This window comes from Phacochoerus africanus, chromosome 16, assembly GCF_016906955.1.
Source record: "Phacochoerus africanus isolate WHEZ1 chromosome 16, ROS_Pafr_v1, whole genome shotgun sequence".
Classification (NCBI taxonomy): domain Eukaryota; kingdom Metazoa; phylum Chordata; class Mammalia; order Artiodactyla; family Suidae; genus Phacochoerus; species Phacochoerus africanus.
Genome location: NC_062559.1, coordinates 1,358,932 through 1,376,512, shown reverse-complemented (window position 1 = coordinate 1,376,512; position 17,581 = coordinate 1,358,932). Strand labels below are relative to the sequence as shown.

Below are 17,581 nucleotides of genomic sequence, written 5' to 3'. Positions count from 1 at the left end.
ATAATAGCCTAGAGCTCTCTGTGCCCCCAGATGGTGAGAGGCCCCAAAGTGACCTGACCCTCAGAGCAGAGTATTACTCAGCCTTAAAAAAGTAGGAGAGGAGTTCCCGTCGTGGCGCAGTGGTTAACGAATCCGACTGGGAACCATGAGGTTGCGGGTTCGGTCCCTGCCCTTGCTCAGTGGGTTGACGATCCGGTGTTGCCGTGAGCTGTGGTGTAGGTTGCAGATGCGGCTCGGATCCCGCGTTGCTGTGGCTCTGGCGTAGGCCGGTGGCTACAGCTCCGATTGGACCCCTAGCCTAGGAACCTCCATATGCCGCGGGAGTGGCCCAAGAAATAGCTAAAAAAGAAAAAAAAAAAAAGTGGGAGATCCTAGCACGCGTGAGGAACCTGGCGGGTGGTGTGCTGTGTGAAATCAGCCAGACTCGGAAGGGCAGAAGCTGCGTCTTACACGTGGCGTCGGAGAAGGCGGTGCTCTGAGAAACAAAGCAGGCGAGAGTGCGCCCCTGGGGACGGAGCACGGTCTGTCGGAGGTACAGCCGGTGCCCAGACGAGAAGGGGAGACACGGGGCAGGTCGCGGGAGCGAGCGCCTGCTTGGCGGGAGTTTCTCTGGTAGTAATGCCGTCACGCACCTCGAAGGCTGTTGGGAGGAGGTCCTAGGTGTTCTCCGCACGGGAGAGAAGCGGTGTCTGAGGTGGTGGCCGTGTGCAGTAATTTGACTGTAGTCCGTGTAGTATACACGGGTCAGAATGTCAGGTTTACACCGTAAACCCATCGCGCTGGGAGAGAGGAGGCGTTGGCCCTGGGAGTGATGAGCTCTGGAGAGGGCTGGGCCAGTTCCGCTGTCACCTCGCGCCCCTTGACCTCGGCCTCCTGCTTTTCTTCGGCGATACTGTGTTTTACCGTCTTACTGTTTCCACGTGCCTCTCCCTCACAGGAAATTTTTTCAGGCCTCGCTGCCACATCACTGCTTTTAGATTCCAGTGGCCATGCTGATGTTTCTGTAGTTAGGATGAGGATGACTTCTGGAACAGCAGGGACCCCCCGCCCCCCGCGTGGTTTCCGTTCTTACTGTCACTATTTTATGATAACGTCAGTGTGAGTTACGAACCTGTTGGGTGGTTCTTATTTCGCTTTCTTGGAGGTATTCTACCTAGCTCTTACTCACCCTGTTGCTTTCCTTGTGCTTGTCAGCTCATCTTCAGCAGGGATTATGTTTTCTGCTGGAGTCTGTGACCTGGGCTGTAGAGATACTCCCCCTGCGATTTGGTGGTTTGGGAGAGCTTGGGGCAACGCAGGCTAGTGAAGGTAGAGACATTCCATTTTGCATTCCCAGGGGTGTCCCCTTTGCAGTTCCGTGGCAAGAGTTTTTCTCGCCGCCTTTTCTTGCACTTAGAGCCTTTTGAGGAGCCCACGTCACCCTGTGGCCCTCCACCCCAGACAGCCCTTTGCTTCCTGTGCCGCAGAAGCCAGGCCCGCCCTGAAAACACAGGAGGGCTTTCTGGGTTGGAGTATCTTCCGATACTTTGAAGTTGTTTTTTGCATCAGGTCCCTGGACCGGTACCAAGGGGATCTCATCTTCTCTCCGACCCTTTTACGTGGAGTTCCTCTAAGCTTGTGACGGGGGTGCAAGGGCAGAGGTGTGCCCCGCCCTGCGGACAGTCCCGGGAACAGGTGGACCTGTCTGTCGTGATGCTTTTCCCCACCAGCGTTGCTCCCAGTGTCGGGAGTAGGACTGTCATGCCCCTGTGCATCCTGCTTTGAGGCAGGGAATGTTCCCAGTTGTGAAGTTAGTTAACCTCAGTGTTGTTCAGCCTCAGCACCCTGGCCTCGCGGAGGTTGTGATCTCATGTATTTGTTTACAATTAAAACATTTCTTTGAAAATTTGATACTAGACTTTTGGGGAAGATTATAGAAAACCTAGCTTCAGTTTTGGGCACAGTTGCTTGACGGAAGAGCTTGCCTTATTGGGTGAAATGGTTTTGTCCTCTTTTGTGGAATAGGCCTTTTTGGTCAGTCATTGGTTTAACGAAGTATTTTAGCCAGTAGATTTAAAGAAGTCAGTGGTTGGACTTCCCGTCCTGAGAGGGACACACGTGTAGTTTGTGTTTGGTGTGTGGCAGCTGAGGCTGAGTTCTCTTAGAGGTGGTGGGGGGGGGCTCGTGGTCCTGCCCCTGCAGGAGGCGCAGCAGGTCTCTGCTGCTGGTGCCCCTGAGGGCACCACCTTAGGGCACTTCCTCATCAGTACTGACAGCAGGGGGACCATCTGTTTATTTTCCTGTCAGATTGACCTGGCATGGTGAGGCCAGAGGGGGGCAGTTGCAGGAATAGCCTTGAGTCAGAGCTGTTTCCTTTTTCTCTGTGGGGATGGGACAGTGGGCGGGCACTGGTCCCTGGTGAGGGTGCCTGACTGTGGAAGGTGTTTCTGTGTGGCCTGCCCAGGGCAGGGACACTGTGTTCATCAGGTGGCTCACAGGCTTGCCCAGTGCCTGGCACAGGAGTGCAGGGATTGAGGCGGGCACTGAAGCTCCCGGCACACAGCCTGTATCCAGAAAACACAACATTGACCAGGGGCGTGTTGGCTGGTGCCCGTGGCACCAGTTCGGCCACAGTCACCTGTCAGTTTTATTTAGTTTAGGCTATTCTTAGTCTATTTCAGAGGTCCTGTGTCTGGGTGTTCCCCCCCCCCCCCCCCCGCCCTGGTCAAGAAGGGTCTTGGGGCATGAGCCTTGCGATCAGGTCCCAGACGAGGCCCCAGCCCCACAGGCTGGTGGTCAGTGCCTGGGCAAGGTGACCCCTCCCTCTCCTGCTCTGTCCCCACCCCCACGGCCAGCCCAGCCTTGGCAGCCTTGTCTCTGACCACAGGTTTCTGATTGCAGGACTGGTTCCAACAGCCTGTTAAAACATGGTGGATTACTATGAAGTTCTAGGCGTGCAGAGACATGCCTCAGCCGAGGATATTAAAAAGGCGTAAGTAATTCTATTTCTGAAATAAAAAAATCTTTGCAATTGTACGCTGGTCATTGTCATGTCACTTCACAGTGCCTGTGGCAGGTAGCGTCGGGCAGTCTTGGAATGCCCTGATCCAGTTTTCAGTTGAGGCAGCTAGCCGGTTCAAGCTTGCCTTGTCACACCTACACCCACCTTAACCACTTGCCATTTGGGGAGAAGGTCACGTGGTTTCCTTTATTACTTTGCCTTGGGACAGTGGATTCCAGTTTTGCTGGAATTAGATCAAAAACTTAGGATGTGAAGTCATCCCCAAACTGTGACCTTGGCGCTCGTCCCACCTGCCACTCCAGTCCTTGGCGTAGTGTCTCCCCCGTTGCGTGACTCCCTCCATTCTGGTCCTGCACCCTGTCTGTGCCACCTGCGGCTTTGTGGCAGGGCCTGGCTCCCATGAGCCACCTGTCTCAGGTCACAGATGGGGGTCTGTTTAATTTGACAGGAGTGCCGAGCAGAGGATGTCCTTAGTTTGTGCAGGTTGTGAGCGTAGTTCCCGACTAACGAGTAAGCCTGGAGCGGTTGGGAAGCAGGTGCCAGTTAGTGCTGTGGGAACTTGGCTAGCTATTTATTTCGTCTTCTTAGAGCCACACCCACAGCATGTGGAGGTTCCCAGGCTAGGGGTCGAATTGGACCTGCATCTGCGACTTAACACCACAGCTCACAGCAACACCAGATCCTTAACCCATCGAGTGGCGCCAGGGATCAAACCTGCATCCTCATGGATACTGGTCAGATTTCTTTCTGCTGAGCCACGGCATGAACTCCCAGAAGTGGCTTTTTTATTAAGACATAAGGAAGTCTGTGCTATTCGACCTAGTAGGTCTGATGGAAATTAAAGGTTTTTGAACCAAGCAGTTCATTTAAAAATGCTCAGCTAGTACAGCAGGTTGACTGCTCTGTTGGGCATGCCTGAAGCTGCTGGCACAACATCCTTGTGTCAAACCTTGGCCAAGAAACAGTAGGAACAGCCTGCTCAGGTGGGACCAGGTGGCCAAGGATGTACCTTAGAGCTGTGTCACCAGTGGGCTGGGGGCTTTCTCAAAGCCAGTCATGGTTACAACCAGGACCAGCTTTGGTACAGCCGGAAATACCGTGCTGTTGTTGAGTAAAGGGTGGCGTGCACAGCACTTTTATTAACTGGTGGAGAACCACGCCTTTGTGTGCCTGTCAGTGTCTCTGGGATGACTTGGATGTGCGAATTTAGAAAATGCTGTTACTTTGGAAAGAAGCAAGATTTTTCTATTAAGTGTACAGCTGAATAACTATTGACTGGGACCAGAATTTAGGCTACTTATTTATTTCTGGGCTCATGGCACATGGAAGTTCCCCAGCAACGCCAGATCCTTAACCCACTGCACCAGGCCGGGATTGCACCTGTGCCTCAGCAGCGACTCCAGCCACTGCACAGATAGTGCTGGACTGTTAAACTGCTGCAGCACGTTTTTCTTTTTAAAGCTGCACCTGGGGCATGTGGAGGTTCCCAGGCCGGGGGTAGAGTCTGTGGTCTGCTCTACCCACTATGCCGGGCTGGGACCGAACCTGTGTCCCAGTGCTTGCAAGATGGCCGGTCCCATTGCACTGCAGCGGGAGCTCCTGCGGCCTGTTCTATTTTTAATGAGAAGGTTGTAGTTGTGGGCAGCACGCATGATCCAGACAGTCCACGTGTTGCTGGGAGGGGATCAGGGCACTTGCGTTGAGGACTGCCATCCCCGCGCCCTGCCGCACAGCTTGTGGTCTTTGCTGCGTTTGACTCCCAGGCTGTGCACCTCCCTCCACCTGAGTGAGAGCTCCCCGCGCTGAGGCCGTGGTGCGCAGAGGCCACCCTCAGCCTGCGCGTCCACCATGGAAACCGTGAACAGCCCTTAACTTAAGCTGTCAGGCCCTGGACCTAAAAAACTGGTTCTCTTTCACGAGGCACAGACAACTGAAATTTATCCTAGGTTCTCATACTGTTCTCCTTTTTCATTTTCTTTTTGGTCATGTCCGAGCATGTGGCAGTTCCCAGGCCAGGGATCGAATCCATGGCACAGAAGTGACAGAGCCGCAGCAGTGACAACACCAGGTCCTTAATCCACTGAGCCACCAGGGAGCTCCCCATTTCTTCGTTCTTAATGAGTGCACTAAGCACAAACCATTGGTTCCTTCTGTTGAGTCTTTTAAATGGTTTGCCATTTTTATAATTGGAGGCTTATACATGTTTGGGGTTTTGGTGTGCTACTTCGTGATTAGGTCCACAGTAATTTAAGAGTGCTGTTTTAACATTATAGATAAGGTAAGCTGAGGTTTTTGATTAAAATGCTGTAATTTAATTGAACCACAGCAGCCTTGCATTAAAACTTGCCAAGCTTTAAAAGGGCTGTCTGTTCTTGTTCTAGTCTTAGGTTTTAAGGGGCACCCCCCCACCATGTGCCCTCTCAAATGTATGCTGCTTATGTTTCTCTGACTAGAAAAGAGGAATTTTTTTTTTTTTGGATTTGGATTTGGATAGCATGTGCTTGTTAGTATTAATTGGAACCTTGGAGCAGACTGACCTTGTGGAAGCTGCTGGAATATTTGTGCTGTGGCCGAAGATACTCAGGCAGCGGGCTGGAGAGGGGAGGGGGACGCGGGGACGAGGACAGTCGTGTTGGGTCTCTCCTCTCCGTGGTCAGGGCCTTTGCACGCACCTGGAGGTGCTCTGTGCACACGCTGGCCCTCAGACATCGTGACATTTTCTTCTCTCTTGAAGTTGGTGTGAATGACAGCGTCTGGATTTTAGAGTGTGTTTAGTTTCTCCTGGGGGAAGGGAGATGTTACCGTAGCAGCTGATGTTACTGTGACTAGTTTGCAGCTCCAGAGCCATGTTCTTGCTTATTGATGTCTCAGAGCCCGTGGAGATTTTGTGATCAGTACCCTTTCATTCTGTTTTAAGGTATCGGAAACTGGCACTGAAGTGGCATCCAGATAAAAATCCGGAGAATAAAGAAGAAGCAGAGAGAAAATTCAAGCAGGTTGCTGAGGCGTATGAGGTGTTATCAGACGGTGAGTAGCCCCGTGTGGGCCGGACCCTCCCCGGGCCTCGGACCGAGGCTGTGGCTGAGTGAGGTGTGGCCTTTCCGGAGAGCGTTTGTGTGTGCACACGCGACATCCCTGTTCCCGGCAGCCCAGGTAGGGGAGCCTCCCACTCGCTCCTCAGGCCGTCCCTTTAAAGCCATCCCGACCGCTGGGCTGAGGATTGACAGGACTCGGGTCACTGCGCGACCCCTCGCTCCCGTCGCTCTGCTGATGTAGTGGCATCCAGATGCCACTTAGGGCTGGAGAGGGTTCCTTCCTCAGGGGACAGTGCCTTGTGTGTGCAGCTGAGGCTCAGACTGGACACCTGGCTGTCAGTCGGCCGAGTCAGGGCCGTTGCCGTAGTTTCATGGATCACGCAGAAGGTAGCTGTTGGCCACATAGAACGAATCACTGGGTTCTTGGTGAGAAAAGCCTCGCGTGTGGGTCCTGGGATCCGGAGAAGACTGCAGGGACTCGCACGAAAACTGGAAAGCCGCGGACGCCACCTTGCCAGGAAGCAGCACTGGATGGCCTGCTGTGAGTCAAGGCGGAGGCATTTCAGAGCTTGGAGACTGAGCGCAGCAGGGGACACTTGCTGCAAGAGCAGCTGCCTGTGGTCAGGTTCACTGTTAGACGTTGGGCTGTAGAACTGGGCTCTGTGTACCTGTCCCCCCAGGTTAACAGCTAAGAGCATGTGGCCATCCTTGTTTGCTCCGCTGATGACCCTCCCCCTCCGCATTGGCAGAGGAGGCCCAGACGTCTCACTGCACCAGCAGCTGTTTGTTCGTGTTACTGTCATTGTCTTGTTTGTGCTCCTGCCCAGCACACCCAAATTTGTGGATTTCACAGACCAAGGGTATTAGAAAAGTGGAGGATTAAATTCAAACTTGATTTTTGGCTGAAAGAGAAGCCTTAAATGCCCATAAAAATGCTGGGTAGTGTTTCGTTTGGGTTTGTATTTTTGAGGGAGAGTGTATCTTTCATGTTCTCTCAGGCAGCCTTCAGTTCCAGGACTTACCTTCCCAGATGCACAGTTACTGATCTTGTAAGGCTCTGATGACCAAAAATTGGCTCTAAATGGTCTGCTTCTACACTTATTTCACCTGTAACGTCTGTTATTTTACTGCACAGTTTTGTAGCACATGAGGTTTTAGGGGAATACACATGGCGTCAAAAGAGCCCGGGTGGGAGTTCCCTGTGGCCCAGGTTTGATGCCTGGCCCTTCCGCAGGCCCCAGGAGAAAAAAGAGTCTATGTCTGGGAAGGGCTGCATCGTAGTCTTTTATTCTGGAACATAAAAGGTAGGACCCCAGGGACAGAGAGCATCAAGGCCAGGTTGGGCTGTGGCCTTGCCAGGAGGGTAGCCGCAGCCTGGGCTCTCAGTTCATCCACTTCCTGCCCTCACCAAGCCCTGCTGTTTTCTCTCGTCCTCCAGTTGGACTTTGCTGTAGGAAGGTGCATTTCTAGGGTCGGAACGCTTTAGCCACTTGGCGGCGTGGTTTTGACGGGCCGGCGTGGCTGTGAGCAGCAGAGACCAGTGTCTTGAGCCTTGATTCTGGGAAGGAGCGCAGCTCGATGCTTTCTCTTCCCCTCGTCATTTCCTGCGGGAGCCCCAGCTCCTTAAAACTGAGCGTGAAACGTGTGTGTGACTTTGGAAACACTTGATTGAATTTTGAGGGAAAAGAACTTGGTCTTTCCTGACGTGTCTTTTTAAATTTCTAGCGAAAAAACGGGACATCTATGACAAATACGGCAAAGAAGGATTGAACGGTGGCAGTGGAGGTACGTGTGTTCATGTTGGTTTTTCTGAGCCAGATGAGGATGTGGTCTGATGACAGGGTGTCTGGGGGTTCAGTGTGCTACTCCTCTTGGACAGTTGTCTTCCAGTAAGTACAGATGCAGTCCAGGGAGCGGGCTGTGCTGGGAAAGGAAGGGGAGATTGATGTGCTGGAAAAGCCTAGAAACATTTTGGTACACTGGAAAGCGTACGTTGATGCACTTTTTGTAAACCGTGAAATGGCATTAAACTTTACGGTACCACTCACCTCACTGTGAGGTGAGTGTGTACCTCGCAGTCAGTACCCGATGTTATGTCAGAATAGCCTTAGGATTTAAGAAACAGATTCTGGAGTTCCCGTTAAGAACTTAAGCAGGTTAAGAACCCGACACAGGGTCCGTGAGGATATGTGTTCAGTCCCTGGCTGTGCTCAGGGATTAAAGATCTGGCATCGCCTTAAGCTGCAGCGTAGGTCGCAGATCTGGCGCGGCTGTGGCTGTGGTGGAGGCTGGTGGCTGCAGCTCCTCTTCGACCCTGGCCTGGGAATTTCATATGCTGCAGGTGTGGCCCTAAAAAGAAAACAAGAACAAAACCCAAAACAAACAAACCGAAAACCCCAGATTCTAGTGAAAAGCCAAAGTCACTGCCATAGTAACTACCTCTGGTGGTGAGGCCTGGACTTGTATTTTTGGTGAAAAATTCCTGCAGCGATCTGCTGTTCTGCCGGCTCTGCACTAAGCATTTGGACGGCCGTGCTCCAGACCAACTATACGCAAGTCATTTATGTGTGATTTTCACCTGCTTGGTGGTAACCTAAAGTTTCATAACAAAAAATAGAAGTAGCATAATTGAATTAATTGACTTAATTAAATCAGTTGTGTGCTGATTAAATTTCAGAGACGGCGAGGAAGTCCCCACGGGGGCGCCGTGTGCAGTTCAGGAGCGTCAGGTTTATGACGCCGTTTCCTGCTTAGGTCATGCTCTGTATCACGGTGCAGAGAACGTGTAACTGAGAGCAGCGCTTGCTTCTGCAGGTGGAAGCCATTTCGACAGTCCGTTTGAGTTCGGCTTCACATTCCGAAATCCAGATGACGTCTTCAGGGAATTTTTTGGTGGAAGGGATCCATTTTCTTTCGACCTCTTCGGTAAGTTGTGTGGGTCGAGGTTGCTGAGGTGTGTCTGCGGCTCACGAGGACCCTTTGGGCTGATCGCTGTCCTTGAACGTGCTGTCTGGGCAGTGCAGTCCCTCTCCCTCTGGAAGATTTTCCTGAATTTACAGCTTGCACACCAAGACCACCAGAGCTTGACTGCGTTCATTTCCTCGGTTGCGTTTGGCTCTAATTAACCTCCTCTTGTTGCCTCGTTTAGCCGTGGGAAGGATGTGGACACTGGGGGCTCGGAAGTGCCGTTTCTGATGGACAGTGAACTCTCTGTGCGTTTGCTGCGTATAGTCTGGTTAAACATTTGGTGTGCACACTTGCTGGATTTCCCGACTGCGGACACGGCTGGAGCAGGGCGTCTCGGCGGTGGTGTTTGGGGAAGCGCTGTGCTGAAGGAGAGCGGCTGTGTCACGTAGGGAGGGTTTCCCACCAGCTGCGCCGCGCGCTCCGGGCTCGGCCTGCGTCGGGCTCCGGACTCCTGCCTCCTGCGGGCAGTTGGTTGCTGGGTGACCTGGGAGGGCCGGGTTCGCTGTGAGCTCTGTCTACCTGAGGGGAGACGCGTTCTGGTCTGCCCCCTTCAGGGCCCACAGCTGGTTGAAAAGACTGAGCTCCACCTGCAGCCTCAGGCGGGGAGCTGTCTGCACACAGCGCCAGCCGCTGCGGCGCGGGGAGGACCAAGGCGCCTTGGTGCCTGGCCAGTGCCGGGCCTCGCAGGAGCCGCAGTCCTCCAGTTGCCATCAGGCGCGGCTCGGACTTTCCTAACTTTTCAGCATGGTGTGGCCTGACTTTTTAAGAAAGCAGCCTGCGGGGAGGGCTGTGTGTGTAAACGAGTGTATGTGAGCCGATTCAGGGACAAATGGAACAGCACGAGCTAAGCCAGGGGAGCGGTCCTGTGGGGCGGGCGGGGGACTGTGTAACCTTTTTGAGGACTTTCCTTGCATTCGTAACTGCTGTCGTTAAACGCAAACATAGGATATGAAATAGAATCATGTGTCCTTTATTAATTGTCCTTCATGTATTTAGGAAATCTTAGCGTAAGAAAAACACGGACTTTTAAAGATCTTTCCAGTCTTGGAATGAGCTTTGTGGCTCATCACAGCCTCGAAGCAAGCTCCAGATGTGTTGTTTCAGGGGAGCAGGGCAGTGTTGGGCGAGGTTGGCCCAGCCTCTGCCGTGGGGTGGCGGGTCCTTAAGGGCTGGGGGTGGGAAGGATGCCAGGGCAGGCTGCCCTCCCCGAGCCCGTGCCTGGCAACGTACACGGAAAGAGCCCATTTGTGCTTGAATGGCGGCCAAGTTGTGTTTCCCTTGGGCCAAGCTTTCCTGTTAAAAATGATTGTCCTTGAGCAGCTCTTTCTAGAATTGGATGTAGTTTGTACATGAGAGCGTCCCGCCTCGTGCTGCTCACCTCATCCGAGCAGATATTTCTGTGTATTCGGGAGAGGCGGGCAGCAGGCGTCTTGCTCTTGGGCTCAGAGCCCAGTCCTTGTAGCTCTGGAAGCCAGTACTAGACGTTCCTGTTGGAGCAGTGGGCACCTCCTGGTTTCTCGGGACTGGCGTGGAGTGATACTTGTCCCATCCGTTCTCGTAGGCGTTGTAGGCGACTTCCATTTTCAGGCCCTCAGGATTTACAGTCAGGAAAAGGCCTTGCTCCACGGCTACTACATGTATGAAGTAACGGCGCAGCCTGCTGGCGGTAGGTCTCGTGCAGGTCCAAGCGGACCTAGGGCCCGGGGCCTCTGCTTTGGCAGCGTTGGGTCTGGATGTCCGGAGCCAGACCCTGTCGACTCAACCCTGGGGTGATGCCCATTTATAGCCGTGCGTTATTTTCTTAGGTTTTCACTCCACCGACTTTCTCCCTCTCCTGTGTGCCCCCCACACCAAAAATGTAGCTCAGAATTTGCTAGAAGACATTTTGAGCTTCAGTTTGCATTTATCATTTGATGAAACCCCACGTCTGACTTCAGACTCCCCAGATGGAAGAGGAGGAAACTTGAACCACAGAGCCGGTGGGAGGCGTGTGGGACAGACTGGAAGCGGTTCTGTGCCCGGGAGCCCGCCGTGAGCGTGTCACACTGGGAGCAGAGGACGCGGGGCTGCCGATTCTGGGAAGGCCCTGAATCCTGGCTCTAGACGGGTGGGGGGTCGGGCAGGACCTCCGAGGCCAGCTGACTCCGTGTCGTCCTCCCCACGTTTGCAGCCGCAGGCCCTGGGAGTGGGAGACACGAGTAAGGGTTCGTACCTCGGGGGACAGCCTGTTCAGGGGTTGACTGTAAAGGGTGGCGTCCCAGTAAAGCGATGTCCTGCTGTAGGAAAGCCTCTGGCACCTGTCCCTTTGCCCATTCGCGTCGTAGCCAGAGAGACTGTTTGGGAGGCCAGGTCAGTGACATGTACCCTCAGGCGAGGGGCCCGGACCAAGTTCTAAAGCCCAAATCTGCCAGAGGGCGGGTTTGTTTTAGCTCGGGGGCAGCCCGGGCTGGGAGCCCAGGCGGGAGGCAGTGCAGGGGCAGGGCTGGAGCAGTGCAGGCGGCGCGCCGCCCCCGGGGAGGTAGTGAGCCAGCCGTTCTTCCCCCAGGCTTCGAGGAGGCGGCCAGCGAGGAGTTGGAGCCTGAGGAGGAGGCAGTGGAGGACAGCCAGAGCGACGAGGACAGTGAGGCTCTGGACGTGATCTCCAGCGAGGAGCTTGAGCTCCTCAGTGACACTGAGCCCAGCGAGGGCTGCAGCGGGGGCGGGGGCGGGTCCCCGAGCGAGGACTTGGAGTTTGTCTCCAGTGAGGACGAGGCCCAGGCCAGTCCTGGGGACCCGGAGGAGCTCATCGAGGAGCTGCTGGGCGAGGAGCTGCCGGGCGAGGAGCTGCCGGGCGAGGACAGTGGGCCTGAGCTCCTGGCTCTGTTCGCGCCCCTGCCGCCTCTCCCGCGAGGCACCGGCCTCCACCACCGAAAGTGTATGTAGAATAAAGCACATCTGCTGCCAGTGCCCGCCAGCTTGGAGGTGACTGAACCAACAGGGGTGGGGGGCCCTGGGAGCCTCTGCCCTCTGGCTGCAGCCCGGCCCCCCCCCCCCCCAGCAGTGCCTATGGAGCCTGGAAGCCATGCCGAGCCAGTGTCCTGCGGCTACTCTGAGAGCTAAGCTCCACGCCGGAGGCCGCAAGTTTGAGACGAGGGTGTGGGCAGGGCTGGTTCCCTCTCCAGGCCTCATTCTAGCTCCTGCTGGCTTCTCATGGTCTTTGGCATGCAGGTGGCATCTCCCATGGAGTCCCCACTGCAAGTGTGTCCCCGTGCGGTTTTCCCGTTCGGTGAGGACACTGGCGATTTGGGATGGGGCCCCTGAGCCCGTCGTGATTGCGTGGTCCGCAGAGGCCCTGTATTCCAGTGAGGTTGTGTTCCTTGGCCCTGGAGGTTAGGAATTGCACGGGATGTGCTCTCACGTGTAGGGAGCTGTCTGCACGGTTGAGAAGCAACACGTTCCGAAAGGGGAGAGAAGGGACGCTTTGAGATGAGGCCGAGAGAAGGTCAGGCCAGCCTAGCGCACGGCGATGGTAGAGGTGCAGCAGTGTGGGCGGCCCTGCAGGGGACCGAGAGCTGCAGCTGTGCTTGGTGCTGCACGTCCCCACACGCGTGTGATCGGGAAGAAGGCAGGGAGCAGGACTCCAAGGCCCCGCAGAAACAGGGCTTAGGTTTCCTGCAGGAGTTGTTAAGGTACTTTTCCTGTGGCTTTGAACTGACTGCAAAGCCCCAGTTCAGCCCCCGGTCTTGGAGGAACCCTCTGGGCCCCTGCTTGTCCCCACCCCCCCCTCCCGCCCCACTCTGGCGGGGGTGTTGTGATCTGGTGAGATGATGGTCTTAGCAGGAAGTGCTCTTCTGTGTATTTGGGGACTCTTGCATGTGGAGCGCGCATTTGAAAGGAATTCACTTTAACTGAAAATTAGCTGCTAGGGAGTTTCCTGGTGCCTTAGCAGCCTTGTCACTGCTATGGTGGATCTGATCTCTGGCCCAGCAACTTCTGCATGCTGCAGGCGCAGCCAGAACAAACCTCATCTGCAGCGAACACGGGTAGGTACCATGCTGGTGAGCCTCAGCCTTTCGGTTGCTTATCAGGGTGGGCTTTAGGTTTCTGACCCTTCCCCCCACCCTCGCCCCCAGGAGGAGAGGAGAGGGTCATTCTGAGAACTTTTCTGGGCCCCCAGAGCAGTTCAGCTGTTTGGTTCCCCCAGGGGAAGCCAGCACCCTGCCTCAAGTTCTCTGAGGGTCTTTATGTCAGGGATTCCTGCGTCCCTTGCAGGGCGTGCCCCCAGTCCCTTCCTCTGGAATTTCGGTCCCCCTAGTTGGAGAGGCTCTGTGGCCGCAGGTGCAGGGCGAGGTGGGCTTGCCCACATGCAGGGAGGCTGAGCAGGTGCAGCACCACCTGTGAGGCGGTAAGATGGCAGCAGAGGTGATGCAGCCAGAGGGCGACTCTGTCACCTCCAGGTTCCTCCTGGGAGGGGTGGTGCTCTCGGGTGGGTGAAATAGGACCATTTGGATAGATTTTTGGTACCATTAGAAAATGGAGGGCTCCAACTCAGACTACAGTGTAGCAAGAAATTCTGTTTTGTAGCAGAATCATCGTGTTGGAGCGGGGAAAGCACGTTCATTTGGTGCCTGTGACGACGTGCTTCCTGCTTGGCACTGGACAGGTGTACCCCAGCACCTCGTGTGATGCTCTGGCGAGTTCTCCTTAGCTCCCGATTCTGTTGACTTGAGATTCCTTTCAGACACGTTCTTTTCTGCTTCGGAACATGGAGAGCGGTTTGAGTTGTGAAGGAGTGGTTGTAGTCTGTGGTATCGGGGTCACTGCAAGACCATCTCGTTGAAGTCTTCTGCTCCCAGAGGCCTTCGCATTTCGAGCGCTTCCCCTTTGCCAAGGGTCGCTGTATTTTCGCTTTGAAACTGTGGTGTAACATGGCTCTTTTCCTTTGTTCGAGCTGCCCAGGGTGCTGCTTAGAGCTTGTGGTGTTTTTCTTTTTGTGCAGTTGTTCTGTGTGGCCTGGTGGATTGAAGGGCCTGGCTGGTGTCACAGTGCAGGCCTCTCTCCCTGCTTGGGTTTGTATTCCCTGAAGGCTTTCCTTCAGGACCTGGGCGAAGGTGGTTGGTCGCATGTAGTCATGGCACCTAGCTTTGCTCCTGCTGGCATCAGGGTGGGCCAAGGCCCTTGACTAGGTGTGGGTCTTCACTCCATCAGGTACTGAATTTTGGTAAAATTGAAGAGGACATATGGCTCTAAACCTGTCAGGACTTAGTTTTTTCTTGTCTTTCTCTATGTAGGTAGGTATGGCACATTTTGCACTCAGTTTTTTCACAACACCCAGTTCACTGTATTTTTTGTCTTGAGTTTGATGTTACTTACATTGTCAGTTTTAGTATCTTGTAAATAATCACATGGATGGATTTGGTTTGGTATTTCCGAGAGAAGAGCGAGGTCATAGGTGGTTTGAGAGGTGTCTGGTCATCAAGGATGACCGGAACCCAGAAAGAGTCAGATCTTGGGCCTGTGCCTGTTGCCCGCAGCATCCGTGTCTCAGAACATGGCATTGTTGCCATATACAAAGACCTGGCTAAGACACGGGCAGAGTGACCATGGCCATGTCTCTGAAAGTTTTCTCATCTGTATTTAGGTTCCCAGAGAGACAGATCTAGCAGGGTATGTATTTCTGTATCTCAGCATCTCTTCTTGAAGTAATTCAATATAAGGAGTCGGCTCGCTTAATTAAGGAGCCAGACACCTTCAGAGTCTGCAGAGCTGAGCCCAGGTTTGAGCCCCGAGGCCGCCCGCTGGAAGAGCCAGCGGCCTTCCGTTCAAGGGCCAGCAGGCAGGAGCGCTCTCCTGTGTTTGCGGGAGGGTCGGTCTGTCCAGCCCCTCGGCTGATGGGAGGGGCCCAGCCACACTGGGGAGGCCAGTCTGCTGATGTGCACGCTGCCCTCACCCAGCAGCCCCTCAGGGACACACCCAGTCGCTGGGAACCTGCGGCCCCTTCAGTTGACACGGAAGCTGCTCCTGCGCACCTCGACACCCTCCTCCCGAGCTCCCTCAGCCCGACTTCCTCGCCAGATAAAGTCGAGGGCAAGGTCACAGTTGTGCGGCCATAACTGTGCTGCAACCTTTCCCCAGACAAGAGGGCGGCCCTTGGATTTGCCCTCGGATGTCCCGCTGTGGAGACACTGGCACAGAGTCTGCATGTGACGTGACATGACTCGGGGGTGAAGAGGCAAGGAAGCAAAGATGTGCGTAGTGTTTTTTGTTTCTTTTTTTTGTCTTTTTTTTTTTTGCTATTTCTTTGGGCCGCTCCCTCGGCATATGGAGATTCCCAGGCTAGGGGTCTGATCGGAGCTGTAGCCGCTGGCCTACACCAGAGCCACAGCAACTTGGGATCCGAGCCACGTCTGCAAACTACACCACAGCTCACGGCAACGCCAGATCGTTAACCCACTGAGCACAGGGGCAGGGATCGAACCCACAACCTCATGGTTCCTAGTCGGATTCGTTAACCGCTGCGCCACGATGGGAACTCCGTAGTGTTTTTAGTGTATCTGCCCCAGCCCCGTCGTGACGGATTAGGAGGAGGTCCCCCGGGCATGACAGCCTCTGTTTCTGTGACAGGGCCTGCGGTCGTGGCTGGTAACTGCCTCCTCCTACCAGAGCCCCATGCCCTCTGCCTTCAGTAGGCACTGCAGCTGGCTGTGGTGTCCCCTGCACCTGCTGGAGTGAAGGCAGGAGTACTGGGTGGCACATTCGGTTATGTCTCATTAAGACTTTGTGGTTCAGCGGAAATGAATCCCATTAGTATCCATGAGGATGCGGTTCTATCCCTGGCCTTGCTCAAGGGGTTGAGGAGCCAGCATTGCTGTGAGCTGTGGTATAGGTCGTAGACACGGCTCATCCCACGTGGCTGTGGCTGTGGTGTAGGCCAGTGGCTACAGCTCCGTTTAGACCCCTAGCCTGGGAACCGCCATGTGCCGTGGGAGTGGCCCTAGAGAAGGCAAAAAGACCAAAAAAAAAAAAAAGGTATATGTATATATAAACAAATGTATTTATCCTCTCTAACCTCAAAATAATAATATAACATGCAATATAAGAATTTGAAAAACTTGAATGAGCTAGGAAGGGGGGTGGGGGGAATCAACCTTTGTCCTGCCACCAGCTGACAGTCCACTGTTCAGATATTATAGCTGGGGGGGGGGGGGTGTTCTCTGCCTTTTTCTAAAGCGGAAACAGTGACCATTCAAAAGCCTCGTTTAACACAGTGTCCATTTACTGACCTATTTACTCTTTGGGAAAATTAGGTTCCTTTCACTTTTTCCTATAAATAAATATTTCTGTCTAGATGCTTTCATGATGCATACTGCCAAAACAGCAGCAGCCAGTAATGGAAAGCTCTCAGTAAGGGTTTATCTCAACTCATAGTAACACCTTTTAACATGTTATTCTAAGCATGACTTTTTTAAGAAAAATGTGTTTTTCAGTGTGACCATGCCAGTTGTAAATGAGACTTTTCGGGGTTAACTGTTGTGGCTTTAACACCTGAAATTACACGTTAAAATTTGGTGACTACTTCAGTTGTAGAAAGTCCTATTTAAGCTGTGTGATATTAATGGAAAATATGCAAGTTAAAAGATTTTTTGAAGATACAAGAAAATGGCAACTGAAAAGCTACTACTGGCCTTGGTCTCATAACATACTACTCAACTGTCTCTTGAAAGAGCTTCTGAAGAACATAATTTTATAAATATTGAAAGTCTTAATTTGGCTCAGCTCAAACCAGTTAGTAGTGGTATCACATGGACACCAGTTTAAAAGCCTCGTGAACGAAGAGTCTTTAAAGATTTAGTTGCTTGGAGTTCCTATTGTGTCGAAGTGGTTAACGAACCCGACTAGGAACCATGAGGTTGTGGGTTTGATCCCTGGCCTCACTCGGTGGGTTAAGGATCCAGTGTTTCTTTCTGTGAGCTGTGGTGTAGGTCGCAGACGCGGCTCGGATCCTGTGTTCTGGCTGAGGTGTAGGCTGGCGGCTACAGCTCTGACTAGACCCCTATCCTGGGAACCTCTGTAGGCTGCAGGTGCAGCCCTAAAGACCAAAAAAAAAAATTAGTTGCTGTATGACCCTTAAGAAATTATAACTGGACTAATTGTTAACAGCAGTAATAAAAAGAAAATCACAGAAGGACACAATCTGATTCCAAATTCTAGAGTGCAGGAGAACAGCGTGGTTTAGGAATTCGTGTGTGGGTAGAGAAGGCTACAGCTTGGCCGTTCAGTTCTTTCTAATGTGACGTCTTGGGAGTGATGGAGAAAATTGCTGCACTGGGAGTTTAAGCTGTGTTTGGGTGGGCATTGGATGAGTGTTCATTACTTGCCACGTATGGGGAATGGGCCCCTGCGGGGATGTAGGCCATGATAAGGTCAAAAGCAGCTGACTAAAGGGAATGCTTGGGTTTTATTTGCACAGAAGGCATTCTCTCTAGAAAGTTCAAGGAATGTTTGTAGCTTGAAAGTTTACACCTCCTTCTGTTTATCCTTCTAAATATTGTAATAATGGGCCTGTATGCCCTACTCACAGAGCAGCGTGCAAGTGAAT

At 53.4% G+C, this 17,581-nt stretch overlaps 2 protein-coding genes across 3 annotated transcripts in view; both read left to right on the top strand.

Moving 5' to 3' along the window:
* DNAJB6 (DnaJ heat shock protein family (Hsp40) member B6) overlaps positions 1-17,581 on the top strand; it is a 55,679-nt gene that overhangs the window by 16,287 nt on the left and 21,811 nt on the right. For both annotated transcript variants that reach the window (XM_047763764.1, XM_047763766.1), the window contains exons 2-5: positions 2,881-2,971; positions 5,919-6,028; positions 7,762-7,821; positions 8,851-8,961. In XM_047763764.1, the coding sequence (XP_047619720.1) occupies positions 2,907-2,971; positions 5,919-6,028; positions 7,762-7,821; positions 8,851-8,961 (346 nt within the window). In that variant the 5' untranslated portion in view covers positions 2,881-2,906. The remainder of the gene's footprint in view (positions 1-2,880; positions 2,972-5,918; positions 6,029-7,761; positions 7,822-8,850; positions 8,962-17,581) is intronic.
* Positions 10,544-15,337, top strand: LOC125117708 (uncharacterized). The gene has a single exon (XM_047763767.1). The coding sequence runs from the start codon at positions 11,272-11,274 to the stop codon at positions 11,923-11,925; it is 654 nt and encodes a 217-aa protein (XP_047619723.1). The 5' UTR covers positions 10,544-11,271; the 3' UTR covers positions 11,926-15,337.

What these genes read in the sequence shown, in the direction of transcription:
- LOC125117708 (XM_047763767.1), top strand. Translation starts at nt 11,272, where the DNA reads ATGTCCTGCTGTAGGAAAGCCTCTGGCACCTGTCCCTTTGCCCATTCG.